Below are 16,775 nucleotides of genomic sequence, written 5' to 3'. Positions count from 1 at the left end.
CCTGAACCAACTTTTCCGCCCTTCTCTCCTTACCTTCACTCCTCCTCCTCCTCGGGTTTATGGAGGCTCGCTGTTGTGTAGACGTGAGGGAGGGAGGGAGGGAGAGAGGGAGAGGGACGGGGAGGAGGGAGGGAAGAAAGGCTGAAGGTGAAGCTAGGTAGGAGGAAAATGCCAAGGAGGGAAAAGGATGAAAATAAATAAGTCTGCGTTCTGAAAATAGGAGGGAGAGGGAAAGGAGAAATAGAGAAAGAGAGGGAGGGAGGAGAAAAACGAAAGGAGGAGAATACATATACGGAAGAGGAGGAAGGGAATACGCGAAGGACGAGATGCAAGGACAAACTTAATTAATGAAGGAAAAGGAAGGGGGAGGTGAGAGAAAAATCAAGTTAAAGCGATATGAAAATCTATGTAGGAGAAATATGTATAGAAGAAAGAAAAATAGAGAAAGAAATGAAGAAATGAATAAGGTAAGACATAACATAATGTCTCTTTTAAGTGTATAACGTCTTTCTCTCTCTCTCTCTCTCTCTCTCTCTCTCTCTCTCCCTTCTCAGCAAGCTATAAACCAGCGTGAGAGGCCTTTTTCTCCACACAGCAAGATAATGTTCCTCAGAATGACCAGAAAATCCGTGAGCTATGGGTGTAAGGATTTGATGTGGGGAGAGAGCGAGAGGGCCGCGGACGAGGGGGGGAAAAAGGGGAAGAAGGGAGAAGAGAAGAGAGAGGAGGGGAAAAGAAAAGGGTGACGAGAAAATGGGCAGTAAGTAGATAGAGAAGAAAGGAGGGAAAGAGAGGAGAGAAAAGAGGAGAATAAAGCGAAATAAGGGAAAAGAAGGGGGTAAAATGACAGGGAGAAGGAGGAAAAGAATGAAGTGAAACGAAAATGGAGTAAGAGAAGAAGAGAGGATTAAGAAGAGGAGAATATAGGACATGGGAAAAAAAATATCGAGTAAGAGAAAAGGGGTAAGAGAATGGGAATAAAGAAAACAAAATATAATAGGAAGAAGATGGGAAAGGAGATGGAAAGGAAGAAGGAGGAAGGGATAAAGGTTGGGTGAAATGGATTACAAGAGGAAGAGGAGGAGGAAGAGGAGGAGGAGGGGGAGGAGGTAAGGGAAGAGACAGAGGAAGATGGAAGATGGGAAAATTTTAGAAGATGCTGTGAATGGAAAATAAAAGAGGAGGAGGAGGAGGAGGAGGAGGAAGAGGATGAAGAGGACGTGGGAGAGATTGAAGAGGAAAGAGGAAGAGGAGGAGAAGGCAAAGAATACACATTATTTTTTATATGCACACACATACAGATACACATACATTTAGCTGGATTCTAAATTTACCTGCTTGTTCTCTCTCTCTCTCTCTCTCTCTCTCTCTCTTCCATGCTTTCTGAAGAGATGCAAAGTGTAAAGTGGCGCTGGCCTGACAAGGCGAATTTTGACAAGATTTACTGCCGGGGAAAGTTGTGTTTACGAGGCGAGGTGGAAACAGTGTAGTCTGTCTTCCTCCTTCTATCCCTCCCTCACTCCTCTTTCTCCCTCTATCCCTCCTTCTCTCTCATCTTCCACACCAGTCAAGACACCTTTCTCCTTTTTCTTCTTCTTTTCTCCGTATTTTTCTTTACTATTTTCTAGATTGGATTATTCGTGTTTTTATTTTGCTTATTTGTTTTTATTTTTTTTCGTATTTTTTTTGTTTTGGTTGTTTGTCTTTTGTCTTTGTTTTAATTTGTATAGTTTCCAGTTTTCTTTTTTTCTTTTGATTTTTTTTTCGTATATTTTTGCCTCGACAACATTCTATTCATCGTTACTCTCTCTCTCTCTCTCTCTCTCTCTCTCTCCGTCCATTCTTCCTTTCTCCCTTCTCTCCCCTCCCTAAATCCCTCTTCTTTTCTTTCTCCCTCTCTCCCTACTTTCCTCCCCTTTCCCTCCCTATTTTTTCCGTTAGCTGGCTCAGTGCTTGCTCCCCCTCGATTCACGCTGGGGGAGGAGGTGGATGAGGGGAAGAGGAAGAAGAGGAAGAGGAGAAGAAGGAGGAGGAGGAGGGAAAGAGGAAGAAGAGGAAAAAAGAGAAGAAGGAGGAAGAGGAGGAGGGTGAGGTGGTGAAGAGCTAATGGTGTAAATGAAACATGAATAGCGAAGACCTTAGAGTTCATGAAATATTACCATCATTACTATATCTGCCATTATTAATATTGCCATTGTTCCTACTGTATTCTGTCACTGCTATTACATTAATGGTCAAAGAAACGTCCATTACTGCGCCGGACTAAGCCCTTACACAATGGCCCCGATGCATTAGAATAAGCTGGCCAAACCATCACACCACGAAAGCACCCGAATCGCTCTCAATGATCGTACCTCTGAAGAAATAGCTCTGTAGTAACAACATAATGAAAGTTTTTTTGTCATTCATTATCTCTCTTTCGGCATCCTACTTTCTCCTTCACTTTTATCCTTTACTTCTATTTCCATTTCCTCCTCTTCTTTCTCGTCTCTCCCACCCTGGTTTTTCTTCTGCCTCTCTCTCCCTATATAAATTGTTTCTCTCTCTTTCCCCTATTTCTACCATCACTTCCTTTACTGCATTCCCGTATTCGCTTTTAATTCCTCACGTAACTCTCTCTCTCTCTCTCTCTCTCTCTCTCTCTCTCTCTCTCTCTCAATCCTTCTTTCCCATCAGATCGAGGGAGCAGGTGGAAAAATTCTGGCTACATGTAAACCTATTTTTATCCACTTTTTTCATATTGTTTTCCCCTCCGGCTCTTTTTTCCCTTTCCATTTTGAGTTACCTACAAAGACGATTAATATTCCGGGTTTCGGTCGGATGGAAAGTAAGCGGATGTTTGTTTTGGAATAGATTCTGAAAAAAGGGATATTGCATGAAAGGGAAACGAAAGGAAGGACGAAAAGAAATCATATAATCCGAACTGAATTGCTTCCTATTATTTTCATTGCTTCCGCTCTCTCTCTCTCTCTCTCTCTCTCTCTCTCTCTCTCTCTGTGTGTGTGTGTGTGTGTGTGTGTGTGTGTGTGTGTGTGTGTGTGTGTGTGTGTGTACGCCATCGGTTCACACCTGTTCGGTTTACACCAGAAAGGAATCCTATTAAGGCTTTACACTGCACATCTCTCTCTCTCTCTCTCTCTCTCTCTCTCTCTCTCTCTCTTACTGATTTCCAGGTAGTTGTGAAGCCCAAGGGAAAGAAAGAAAGAGAGAAAGAGAGAGAGAGAGAGAGAGAGAGAGAGAGAGAGAGAGAGAGAGAGAGAGAGAGAGAGAGAGAGAGAGAGAGAGAGAGAGAGAGAGATACTACTATTACAACTACCACCACCAACCATCACCACTACGACCACCACCACCACCACAAAAATGCCACTCCACAAGATTATATATCCTCAACACATCGTCTTATCAGAAACACTTTAAAAAAAAACAACAACAACAAAGAAAACGAAATAACCAAAACACAAAAATCAAGAGTGTAAAAAAAATATATAACTCGATACATAATATTAAGTTTGCCGCTCTAACACATTTTATCAGCGCAGTTCTTAGCTTTAAATCGTTTGCCGGAGAATTATTACCATAACAAAGGATGCTTAGGAGTGAATGGCGGCTAACGAGAAGGATGGAGGAGGAGGAGGGAAGAAGAGGAAAGTGGGGAGGGGGGAAGTGAAGGACAGAGGAAGGGAGTAAGGAGGAGAGGAGTGGGGAAGTAAGGAGGGTGGGAGAGAGAGGGGGAAGTGTGAAGGACAGAGGAAGGAAGAAAGGAAAAGGAGAGAGGAGTGGGGAAGTAAGGAGGGAGGGAGGGAGAGAAGGAAGTGAAGGACAGAGGAAGGAAGGAAGGGAAGAAGAGGAGGAGAGAGGAGTGGGGGAAGGATTTGAAAGTTAAAGATGAAGGAAAAAATATGGATGAAGGGAGGGAGGGAGGGAGGAGAGTGGGGAAGTAAAGAATAAAGGAAGGAAGGAAAAAAGGAAGGAAGAGAAGGAGAGGAAAGATGAGGAAGGATTTGAGAGGCAAGGATGAAGGAAAAATGTGGAAGAATGATAATTTTTCTTTTTCTCGCTCCATTTCCACCATTTTATCAGGTTTCATGCTCTCTCTCTCTCTCTCTCTCTCTCTCTCTCTCTCTCTCTCTCTCTCTCTCTCTCTCTCTCTCTCTCTCTCTCTCTCTCTCTCTCTCTCTCTAATTCGCTTTACGATATTGCGGTTTCGTCGTTAAATCTCTCATTTGCCATTCCTTCCTTCCCTTAATTCTCCTTCCTTCTCTTCCTTCCCTTTCCTTCCTTCCTTCCTTCCTTCTCTATTACATTAGCTGGAAGTAGTGCAACACCTTTAATTCTCTCTCTCTCTCTCTCTCTCTCTCTCTCTCTCTCTCTCTCTCTCTCTCTCTCTCTCTCTCAATAAAAAGGAGAAAAAGGAAGAAAGGAAGAGGAGTAAGTTAGGAAAGAACGTAGGAAAGTAAAAGGTAACGAAAAAGAGGAAATAAAATGGAATAAAAACAGGAGACAAACAAAACTGAACAGGAAGGAAGGGGAAAAGGAGGAAAAGGAGAAAGACCAGGAGATATTTCGCAGGTGAGTAAGTCCCTCCAGGTATACCAATTTCGCGTAAGGCTGAAGGTGTGAGTGAGGCGAGAAAATTAGCTCTCAGAAAAAAACTCTTGAAACTTACTAACTGGCTTGACCTGATTATTACCTGCAGACAAGGTGTGGAGGAAGACTGATAGATAGATAGATAGATATAGATAGACAAATAGATGGAGAGAGAGAGAAGACACAATAAAAATGACAGAAGTGGAAGGAAAAATAACTATCTGAAGAGGAAGAAAAGATAGATAAGACGTAGCAGTATGATAAAAAACAAGGAAAAAAATAACACATAGAAGAAAGCGAAGAAATGAGATAAAAGAGTTGCATGGTGAAGCTCTCAAAGTCCAAAAACAATTAAAGAAAATGAAGGAAGGAATATTAGACAAAAAGAATAGAGAAACGAAAAAAAAGAAGTAGGTAGGAGAAAGCTAATATATCAGATGAAAGAAAGACACTTTAAACCTTTCAAGATCCTGATGTACATAAAAGCGAATTGTGGCAGAAAGGTGAAAATAAACAGATTAGGGAGTGAAATATGTTAAGAAGTAGGATCGCTGGTAACTGAGGATCCTGCAGGTCAAAGGATTCCTCCGAGGGGGATATCCTGTGAAGTCCTGTGAAGCCAGAGCTTGGAAAACCACTTTGTTGGGGACAGAAGGGAGGGAGAGAGGGAGGAAAGGAGGAAAGGAGGGAGGGAGGGGAAGGAAGAGGAAAAAGTGGGGAGGAGGAGAAGAGTTTGGGAGATGAGAGAGAGAGATAGAGATGCCACTGAATATGTGGAGGAGAATGTGTTTGATGTAGAGAGATGTGAATGTTTCTCTCTCTCTCTCTCTCTCTCTCTCTCTCTCTCTCTCTCTCTCTCTCAAACATTATCCTTTGTATAAACTAAATGAATACTGATGACTAAGTAAGTATGTAAATAAATGAGAAAGAGAAAAGAGAAAACAAGAGAGAGGTAAAAAGGAAGAAGTAACAATGAAGTCCAAATTATTCTCCTTTACCATGTCCTTCTCCTCCTTCTTCCTTCCTTCGTACCTTCCCTCATCAAACACTCTCTCTCTCGCGCGGTCCGTCTCTCTCCTTTTGTCCTCATTCTTAACTCTTCCTCAGGTCAAGTGGGGATTAAAAGCCTCGTGGGGCCTCTCCCTCTATACGCTTCTTGGGGTCATTAGGCCAAAAAAGAAGAGAAAAAAAGGTACTGTTGATTTGCTGTGAGGTGAAAATAAAACACACACAAAAAGAATACATACGCAGTAATATTCCACCTCTCTATTCCATTTTTATTGCTTTCACCACCTTATTTTCCTTCCCTTTTCTTCCCTTTTCTATTTACTTTCCCTTCCCTGCTCATATGCGATTTCTATGTTTCTCACCTGACGTGTTTTCTTACCTTCAGTGCCTTTCCCTTTTCCTTCCTTTCTCTCTCCTCCCTTTTTCCATTTTGCTTAACCTTCCTTACTCTTTTCCTATCTTCTATTTCTCTCCATTTGGCGTGTTTTCTCACCTTTAATACCCTTCCCATTCCTTTCCCTTCCTTCCTTCCCTTTTCTTTCTTTCCATCACCTTCCCTTTTCAGTTCCCCATCTGCTTTTCCTTCTCTCTCCTTCCTCCTATCTAATTGCTTTACCTTCTCTACTCTTCTATCTTTATCTCCCTCCATCTGACTTGTTTTCTCACCTTCAATACCGTTCCCATTCCGTTCCTTCCCCCCTCTCTCTCTCTCTCTCTCCTCTTTCCTCCCCCGTTCCCCATCTGCTTTCCCCTCCCTTTCCCTCCTGGTCTCTCCTCTTTATCTTCCTCCGTCAGACTCATTCTCTCACCTTCTAACCTTTCCAACCCCACATTCTCTCCCCTCCCCCTTCCTTCTCTTCCCTCCTCCCCTCCTCTCTCTCCCCTCCTCCCCCCCTTCTCTCTACCCCCCTCTTCTCTCTCGTCTCCCCTCTACCAGGTCACGTGCATCGCTAAAAAAGTAGGCAGAGTCCAACTTTTCGCATCTGTTCACCAGTGGGACGCCGCCTGCCCTCCTGAACACCCTCAGGTACACACAAGTTGCACAGGTACACACGCAGTTTATATACCTAACTACCTACCTATATATATACGTATAAACGCACACATACACACAGAGAGGAGTGAAAAGGGGAAGAAAAAAGGAGGTGTAGGATATGGAAGAGCAAAAATGCCAAAAAAAATGAAATAAAAGAATAAGAAGATAAATGGAAACAAGAAAAAGGATAATAAAGTGACATAAGGTACGCAGTGAATATGACGATAATGAAATATATACAAATAATGATAAACCTGAGAGAGAGAAAAGCGGGACAGAAAAAAACCCAGAGAAGAAGAATAAAGAAAACATAAATAAAACTGGAAATACGAAAAAAAAGATCAGCAAAGAGAACATCAAAATACAAATAAATCAAAAAAAAGCTGAAAATAGGAAAAAGGAAAAAGAAATAAGTAAAAAGGACACAAACTTACAAAAGAGTCATAGGTAGGTACCCCAGAAAAGGCAATACAAAAAAAAAAAAAAATGAAAATAAAGGTAGAAGAAAAAGAAAAGAAAATGAAGGTAACTGAAAAAAAAAACCCTGTTAGCATAAGAAGAATGTAACTAAACAGAAGACAACATTACAGACAAATCAATCAACCAAACTCCACCCAACCCCACCTAAATCCAACCCCACAAAAGAAGCCAAACCAAACCGAACCAAGACAAACCGCGCCACTCCGAGACAACTCCGCCCGGGTGACGACATGTATAGACTCGCCCAGACGCGCCTTCTCTAACGGTTCACATAAATTACGGCGCAACGGATTGGAAGCCCCATCAAACAGATCTCCGAGACGGGCTCCGGGCTTAATGAGGGTTCACTTCCAGCTGAGAGGGTTCCGGGTAGCATCAATGGATCGAAAGGGGGAAAGGCAGAGCTAAAGAGAGGAGGCAGAGAGTCGAGGGGATGGAAGACGAGATAGAGCTGCTTTAGAGGCGTCTGTAATGAGAGGGACGAAGGGTGTAAGGGAAGGGTATGGATGCAAGGGTGAAAGAGAGATGGATAGATAGATAGAGAGCGAGAGATAGAGATATAGAAAGTGAGGGGGGGGGGAGCCTAAGCCCTTTAATTATCTAAAGCAAGCTTATCTTTCCTTCGTCCTCCTCCTCCTCCTCCTCTTCTTCCTCCTCCTTGTTTATCTCTGTTTTAAATTACTTACTTGAAAAATGACACGCGAGTGAACCTTAGGGATGTGTGTGTGTGTGTGTGTGTGTGTGTGTGTGTGTGTGTGTGTGTGTGTGTGTGTGTGTGTGTGTGTGTGTGTGTGTGTGTGTGTGTGTGTGTGTGTGTGTGTGTGTGTGTGTGTGTTCCTTTCTTAACATGAGCTTTAACGTGGCCTAAACGGATGCCCCAAAATTCTCTCTCTCTCTCTCTCTCTCTCTCTCTCTCTCTCTCTCTCTCTCTCTCTCTCGACGCCACCCATCATCGATTGAGCAAGAGGAGGCTTTCTTTTCCACACACAGAGGAAGGAAATAGGGCAGAGACACGGAGGGAGAGATAAGAGGAAAGGAACCAAGGAAGGAAGAGAGGAGGGAAGGAGAGAGAGAGAAGAGGAAGTTTAAGATAAATGGAGGAAAGGTTGAAGACTGAAGGAAGAGGAGGGGGAGTGAGTCAGGAGGGAAGAGAGAGGGAATGGAAATGAATGAAAGAATGGCTGAAAATGGAGGAGGAGGAGGAGGAGGAGGAGGAGGAGGAGGAGGAGGAGGACGAGGAGTCTGTTGAGAGGAATGAGAATACTAGGAACGGAAAGGAAAAGGAATGCAGGAATTGTCATGCGAGGGAGATAAGGTAAGGTGGAAGAAGAAGAAGAAGGAATACAGCACTGCCTATCTCCCCTATCTACCCTTCCTCTATATCTCCTCCCGTCTCTACTTCTGTTACCATTCAGATTAAGCCAACCACGTCTACTATTCCTCATCTCACCTCTCAAATCTCCTTAACCATCCTAACTTTCACCTTTCATCACCTTCCCTACCTGACATATCACCCTTACCTCTCACACCGGCCCTCCCTCCCTCCCTCCTGTTCTTGAGACCCAGCCAATTATGCCTCAATAGCTCAGGGCCAATCAACATCAAGCATTAGGAGCGGGCAGCCAATCCGCGCCAAGGACGAGGATCAAGTACCAGCTGACAACGGCGAGGATCATGTAGACCCGTCTCATCAAAGCCCTCACTCGCTCCGGGCAATCTAGACGACTCTGCCTCCTCTTCTTCTTCCTCTTCTTCCTCCTCCTCCTTTAAGATCCTGGTCCTTCTGCCTCCACTTCTGCTGCTTTCCATCTTCTTCTTCTCCTCTTCCTCCTCCATCTGCTTGGGGGTAATGATGGACGTTTTTTTCTTCTTATTCTCCTTTTCTTCCTCCTCCAACTTTTGTAATTTTTCCTCCTTATCCTACTGGTCTTTAAGTGTTCGTTTTGCTTCCATTACTCGTCTCGTTGCTTCGAGTGCTTTGTCGTTGTTGCTGCTCTTTCTTCTTCTTCTTCTTCTTCTACTTCTATTCCTTCCTTTACATCTTCCTGGTATTGTTTTCTTTTTTTGTTTCTCCTATTACGCCTCCCCATCCTCTTCCTCCTTGACCCATTCTTCCTGCTCGTTCTGTTGCTCCTTACTCCTCCTCCTCCTCCTGCTTGTCATATTCTTCCTGCTTATCCTTCTGCCGGCGTGTGCAATATGGCTGAGTACACTTGCTATCGGTCATCACAAGGAAGGGTCGTACGCGCTCAGCATCCCAGGAAGGTCCACTTGTAACATCTGTAGCAAGTTTCATGGCGGTGGGATGTGTTTACGTGACCTGGCGACGCGTGGAGGTACTAAAAGAGATACTGCAAGATGGGGGAACAGAGAGCCAGATAGTAAGGATATGGTTCTCTACTTCTTTTAAGCTTTTTGCGTATTGTGATTCTGCTTCTTCGGATTATTTATCGCTAATGTGTCCTCCGTCCAACGGCAAATTCACTCCATCTGTTTCTTTTTTCGTGTAATCTGACTTTTTTTGTCTTGTTTGTTTCTTCTTTGTTTCTGAACTCTCCTCAATCTTGCGTTTCTTTCCCAAGCGTTGTCTGGTTTCTTTCTCTTGTGTATTTCTTCGTATTGCCACATCTATTTTCTCTTCCGTGTTATCTGAATTATCTTCTTTTCGTGTATTGCTGCTTCTTTTTCTTTTGTTTTACGGTGCTCAATGGTTCTCTCTCTTTCTCTCGTACATTATTCATTCGAGTTTCACCAGCTAGCCTGCATAACCCGGCTCTGATCCTATAAAACTCGCCCTTCTCAACCATCTCATAACACAGAGGGATATTTGACGTCCCCTTTTATTCAACGTCTTGGGGCGAATACGAATTAGTTCCATTCCTCCCCCCTCTCTTTCCTTTCCTTTAGTTTTCGCCTTCCGTACTCTCCCTCACCGTCCCACATTCCTCCGTCGTTCTTTCCCTTCATTCCTCTACTCTCTAGTACCTTTTCTTTCCTCTTCTCACAACCCGAATATGCGCGAAGAGAATTTCATGGCGAGATGAGTCAGTGAGATCTTTGTGATGATGGCTTTGAGGGCTGGTACGTGTTATGTGACTGTTGGCGTCTTGGTGTGAACAGGTGTTGGTGCTAGTGATGGATTGGGTGAAGTCTCTTGCGTTTTGTGAGTGGTTCTCGTTTGGCATAGTTAAGTAATAAGTGGAGAGTGTGATGGTGATAGGTTGTTTGTTTTGATTGTTGTGTTATTACAGATTGTTATTGTTGTTGTTGTTGTTGCTATCATTATTATTATTATTATTATTATTATTATTATTATTATTATTATTTACTATATACAAAGATGTGCCGCCGAAGTATCTGAAATTACCGAGGAAAATGCGAAAGAAATGGAAGAACACACACACACACACACACACACACACACACACACACACACACGCGCGCGCGCGCGCGCGCGCAAGCACACCACAAAACGAGATCACACATAATTCATACCTCTTTTGACCCCCCCATCCCCTGTCTCCTCCCTCTCCCCAGACAACCTTACCTCCACTCACCACCACCACCACCACCACCACCAGCAAAGCACGACACAAAACGATTATCTCAGAACTGCCGTGATGCTCCGAGAAAGAAAACGTACATTGTGACGCCGAAGGAGAAAAGAAAGAAAGTAGCTCGACATGCTAACCGCTCTCTTTCTTTCCACCCTCTTTTCCTCACTTTCCCTTCTCCCTCTCTTTCTACCTCTCTTCCTCTTTCCCTTCCCTTACTTCTTCGCTCCTCTTCCCATTCCACAAATATACAGTAATTGATAAACTTCAGAATCAGTGGAAATTAAGTTAAAACGAGGGAGTTTAATGGTTCCAAAAAGCAGCAACGTGTTTCCTGTTGTGAATAATCTGATGTTGTAAAGTTTCTGCATTTTGGAAGAGGAACAAAATATAATAATTTGACGCTGGTGATAAAATTTGTATGTCAGGCAAGATAAATGTATATTGTTTAGCTTCACAATTAGAGGGTGAAAGACCATCAATCCACGCCCATAAAAGTCCTGCTAAACGGCAATAAAACACGTTAAACATACTCAATAATGCGTTACTTACACGGCACTGAAAAATAAAATGAATAAAAAACTTTACATCAGGTAGATTTATTCACCCGTTTGCTCGAGTCGACGAATTCGTTCCTTGCAAATAAAACAGAATCACAAAATAACATGTTTTAGGTGGACAAATTCTGTAACAAGTCTTTTTTTTATGTCAGAATATATATTTTTTTCTTTTTACCTCTCCTTTTATATTACCTTCTCATTTTTCCTTCGTGGAGTAAAAGCCACAACAACAACAAAAAATCTTCTACACACACACGCGCGCGCGCACACACACACACACACACACACACACACACACACACAAGCACCCCCACACACATACACAAAGGTACACACAATACAAGGGAGGTACACTGGGACATTGGCACTTTACCTTCTTGTATCGGCGGTCCGGGCTCGTACGGCACGTCTGAGGGGATGAGAAGACCAGAATTAGTATGGCAGGAGAGGAGGAATGCATGAGGAGGCGGGTCAAATGGAAGACAGCAAAAGGAAGTTGACTGGACAGTAGAAAGAGGAGCCAGAAAGAATGAAGGGTTGTGATGGTAGGTGGGGTGATAAGAGATATGGTGACAGAGGTGTTAGAAGATGGGAGGGATGAGAAGAGGGGATAGGAAGCAGGATGGCAAGAAAACAAGCAAAAGGAAGTTGGCTGGAAAGTAGAAGGAACTAGAAAGAATGAAAGGTTGTGATAGGAGGTGGTGTGATAAGAGATACGGGTAAAGAAGTGTTTAAAGAAAAGAGTGATGGGAAGAGGGGATAGGAGGCAAGATGGAAAGGAATGGGAAGGAAATGAGAGAATGAGAGAAGTGTGACGGAAGTGTGCATTTACATAAAAAAAAACTAGTAGTGGGGGAAAAACACTTATACATATTGGTAACACGAACGTGAAAAAAACATAGATTGATGAGTAAATAAAAAGTTTTGAATCTTGAAAAATCTGAAAATAAAAACAGAAACCAAAGAAGACAATAATGAGTACTACCTAAAAGCTGTGAACAGATAATAAGGTAACATTAATGTGACACACACACACACACACACACACACACACACACACACACACACACACACACATAAACACCAATTCAAACAGAAGAAACTCCTCCTCCTCCTCCTACTACTACTACTACTACTACTACTATTACTACAACTACAACAACTACTACTACTACTACTACTACAATAACTAGCACCAATAGAATAAAACAACAATAATAACATTTCCCAAAACATTAAAAAATCAATTGCTTTTCTTACTTAAAAAAAAGCAAAAACACACAGAAAAGGACAAATCCAGAGAAACATAAAATGCAGCCAGTCGCCTGTGATGGTGTGGGGAGGGCGGCGCACCAGCCCGCCATTCACCGACCCACCGACACAGAAAATGAGGGAGCCCTTCATTGTACAAGCAAATGCGTGGGTTGGACGGAAAACAAGAAACTCCATATATCATGCAAATCCAGACTGGGGAGGTAAACAACACAAACTAGCTCGTGTAGGGGAAAACCGGGGCAAGCCTCGAGGAGATTGGCAAAAATATGTTGAGTGGTGGCGTGTTTTTGTGTCAAGTCCATCTCCGCCGCCGATGAAATCATGGCTCATTTACATAGCATGAAGGGCAGCGGTGTGTGTGTGTGTGTGTGTGTGTGTGTGTGTGCAAGGAGGGCGGAGCGGGGAGGTGCAGGGAACACACAGGGCCTGGGGGTTGCTGGGGGTGCGGGAAAAGGGTGGGGGGTGCCAAGGATTGCCAGGACATACTCTTGATGAAGAAGTAGAGGGCGACGATGACGCCGCTGAGGATGAGGAGGCAGGCGAGGATGGAGAGCGTGAGGGTGCAGCAGCTCCTGCCGCAGCACCCTCCCCGCGGCTCCTCTGCCAGGTCGTAGCGTGACCCGCGGCGGCTCCCTGGGCGGCTCAGCGTGCCCGCGCCACCGTGCACGCTGCAGCCCGTCACCACGCCCCCGTTGCGCCGCCGCTCCAGCGTGGAGGTGGGCGGCGTGGGGAAGCCCTCGAGGGAGCCGCTCAGCATGTCGGCGCCCACGCTCATGGAGTCGAAGGGCTGCAGCGGCTCCATGGGGCCGTGCTTGATGTCCAAGTACTCCCTGGAGCGGCGCAGGTCCTGGTAGGAGCAGCCCAGGGTGGGGGGCGGGTAGCGGCCCATGGGCGCCGGGTTGGTGCGGCCCAGCGTGGCGGAGCGGCCCATCATGATGGCCCGGCGGTCCAGGGAGCCGTTGAGTCTCGGCATCGTGCTGACGCCGATGTTGGTGGGCATCGGCCCGTAGGCGGCGTAGACGTTACTCATGGTGGTGTCTAGTGGTCTGGCGGCGCTGTAGTGAGAGCTGAAATCGCTGCTGCTACTGTGGCTGCCGCCACTGTCGCTATCTCATGATTCGGCAGGAGGCGGCCGACAGGGCGATGTCTGTTGCGCGTACAGGTCGTGTGTGTGATTCCAAGGGCGGAGTGACGCTGGCTGTGTCCTTGGGCCGCCTCCCGCATGCTGGGGCCGCAACGCTATCCCGTCACGACGCCCGCACGCCCGCGCGCCCCAGTCATGGTCGGCAATCGTACTGGTGGTCTCGGGTGACCAGCGGGAGGGGGTGGCGGCACCTCCTCGCGAGGGGTTGAAGGGGAACGACACGCTGCCCGTCGTGTTCTGCTGCCTTGAAATGGGTGTTCTAATAATCGACTCAATTTTCAAGTAAGTTTTTTCACCTTTATACTGAATGTTTCGCTAAAGTCCTAGAGTCCAGAACACGTGCCGCTGCTGGCTGCTCCACTGAACACTGCTGCGCCGCCCGCTGCTCGCCGCCCATGCCTGAAGCACATTCACATGGCGGCCATCCCGCCACACGGAGGCCTCAGCTGACTCTTGCCGCTCTTACAGTTGCCCAGGGAGATGTTGTTCCCCACATCATTCACCCCGCATGTTCTCCAAACCGTCGACTTGGACACAGTAACAGTCAGTTGAGCCACAGGTCTCGCATCCTTTCCCTCGGCGCCTCACAGCACAAACGCCTCAAACAATGTTACTGGCCAGCACGCCCGCCGCCGCTCTGATGGCTCTCACTAGCACAACGTCACTCTCCCTTTCTCCCACCAATTGGCAGCATTTTGTTTTCTCAGCTTCCTGAGTTCAGCAACAGCAGTAGGTAGCAGCAGCACTAGCACTGGCAGCGGCAGTAGCAGCGGTAGCAGTAGCAGGAGCAGCGGCAGCAGTAGTAGCAGAAGCAGGAGCAGGAATAGTATCTGGTCTCCTTCTCCTCCTCCCCCTCCTCACCTGGGCCTTAGCACACTTCAGGAGACGCAGGCGAAGCGGCTCTTCTCTTCATCAGTCAAAGGCCGCTGGGGAAATCAGACGCTGGACTCTGCAACAATGGAAGGCAGTGTTAAGAGGGGAGGCGGCAGGCAGTGTTAGTCATTTAGTGCATGAGAGATGTTAGTATCTGTTTGTTCAACTACTGCATTTACTGATTAGCCAGAGAACCAACTGAATACATTTACTGCCATTGCAAGAGATGAGATGAGACTGTAAGGGATGTTAAGGACCTCAGTAGAATGGTCTTGTGAAATATTAACCATTATCCACTAGCATGAGATATTAGATTAAAGATTTTGCTAAGTAGTTAGTAGACATTAAGTTGTTTAAAGCAGTTAGTAGTAATGCCAGGCTAGAAATGCTAAAAATACTCCCCCTTACATATGCTATATCTCATCAAACAAAATAATAGTGATACACACGAAAAATAATTCAACCCTCAGGTAAAAATACAGAACCAAAGGGATTATAATTGGTCTGAGTGGTTTACTGTTGGGAGATGCGACTTGGTGTTCAGTATTCCTAATGATGAGCACTTTGAGGGTAATTTCCTTGCATAATTGTTTAGTTCATATTTAAGGAATGAAAGATGATAATGAAAAGTTTGTGAGAGATGCAGGTAAATCGTAAAGCCACACCCACACCCACACGCACGCACACACACACACACACACACACACACACACACACGTAAATAATGAAGTAGCCATGTAAAAGCGTCTCATCCAATCGGAATTTCGTTTGTGGATTCAGTGTCCTCCCCCCCAAAAAAAACCCTGCAAAAATCGAAAAAAAACCACAAGGTCAAAGCTGTGGTCAATACATTTACACCAGAAAAATCACGCGATAAGAAATTACAAAAAAAAATCTTCACTCATAAAAAACAGTGAAGCGAATCAAAACTAAATACCGATAAAAAACAAGCTATCTAAAAAAAAAAAAAAAAAAAATCGAAAAAAATAAAGAAAAATCAGCACCAGGATACAGGAGTAGCTTGCTTTTCTTTTTTTTTCTATTTTTTTTGATGAACGGAAAAAACACACTTTCTTTCCCTTCCAGAACAGAATTAATTGAGCACAGGTAACTATTTTTCACTCAACGTACGATGAGTCTAAGGTTCAGAATATTGGCCATGTTTATGTGTGTGTGTGTGTGTGTGTGTGTGTGTGTGTGTGTGAGAGAGAGAGAGAGAGAGAGAGAGAGAGAGAGAGAGAGAGAGAGTGTGTGTGTGTGTGTGTGTGTGTGTGTGTGTGTGTGTGTGTGTGTGTGTGTGTGTGTGTGTGTGTGTGTGTGTGTGTGTGTGTGTGTGTGTGTGTGTGTGTGTGTGTGTGTGTGTGTGTGTGTGTGTTCAGCCCTCCCTCCCACGGAAATAAATGAACACAGGAACCAATCAAAACAGGATCTGAACAATTTGAAACAGAACAGGAAAAATAAATAAAAAACGAAGAAAAAAAATAAAACTGAATGAAAACAAACAAAAGTATTTTTATCTCTCATCAGGTTCGCAGGAGAGAGAGAGAGAGAGAGAGAGAGAGAGAGAGAGAGAGAGAGAGAGAGAGAGAGAGAGAGAGAGAGAGAGAGAGAGAGAGAGAGAGAGAGAGAGAGAGAGAGAGAGAGAGAGAGAATGTTGAAAACAAAAGACCGAAAGAAAACCAAAGGAAGAAAAGAAAGGGGAAGGCAGCTAAGGGGCAGAAAATTAAATGAAAGAGAAGGCAAGAGACAGTAACTGGAGGGAAGCGAAAGAAATGAAAAATAAAAACGACGGGAAGGAAGGAATAGAAAGGGAACCGAGACGCGAAGAGGACGAAGGAGGGGAAAGGTCTAATACCAAAGAAAATGAAAGACAGAGGAGAGAAAGGAGTGGAGGGGGAGAAAGAGAAAGAGGGAGAGAGAGTAACACGTGGGGGAAAACAAGAGGAAAAGGTCAGGTGTGGGAGGCTTTGACACTCGAAATATTGGAGGCAAATCAATTAAAGTGAGAGAGAGAGAGAGAGAGAGAGAGAGAGAGAGAGAGAGAGAGAGAGAGAGAGAGAGAGAGAGAGAGAGAGAGAGAGAGAGAGGAGAGACAATAACAAAAAACCTCCACCTTATCGTATGTAAAACAAACGGGAGAATAAAGAAAGCCCCCACAAAAACATAAAATATCAGAGTTGAATCTCAACCTGAAAAAAATAAACAAAAATGGAATGAAACTTTAATTGAATAGAAAGCAACAAGAAAGGGGAAATTAT

The 16,775-nt window shown here is 44.6% G+C and overlaps 1 protein-coding gene across 4 annotated transcripts in view; it reads right to left on the bottom strand.

Moving 5' to 3' along the window:
• LOC127000330 (agrin-like) overlaps positions 1-14,847 on the bottom strand; it is a 111,830-nt gene extending 96,983 nt beyond the window's left edge. Inside the window, exons 1-2 of one of the 4 annotated variants that reach the window (XM_050863944.1) lie at positions 12,987-14,847; positions 11,599-11,634 (exon numbers count right to left, since the gene is read on the bottom strand). In XM_050863944.1, the coding sequence (XP_050719901.1) occupies positions 11,599-11,634; positions 12,987-13,530 (580 nt within the window). In that variant the 5' untranslated portion in view covers positions 13,531-14,847. The remainder of the gene's footprint in view (positions 1-11,598; positions 11,635-12,986) is intronic. The other 3 variants (XM_050863930.1, XM_050863935.1, XM_050863955.1) reach the window with 3 other exon arrangements.
• Between the last annotated feature and the right edge of the window lie 1,928 nt (positions 14,848-16,775).

The sequence above is a fragment of the Eriocheir sinensis genome, chromosome 2 (assembly GCF_024679095.1).
Source record: "Eriocheir sinensis breed Jianghai 21 chromosome 2, ASM2467909v1, whole genome shotgun sequence".
Lineage (NCBI taxonomy): Eukaryota > Metazoa > Arthropoda > Malacostraca > Decapoda > Varunidae > Eriocheir > Eriocheir sinensis.
The sequence above is the reverse complement of the archived record's forward strand: the minus strand, read 5'-3'. Positions and strand labels throughout refer to the sequence as shown.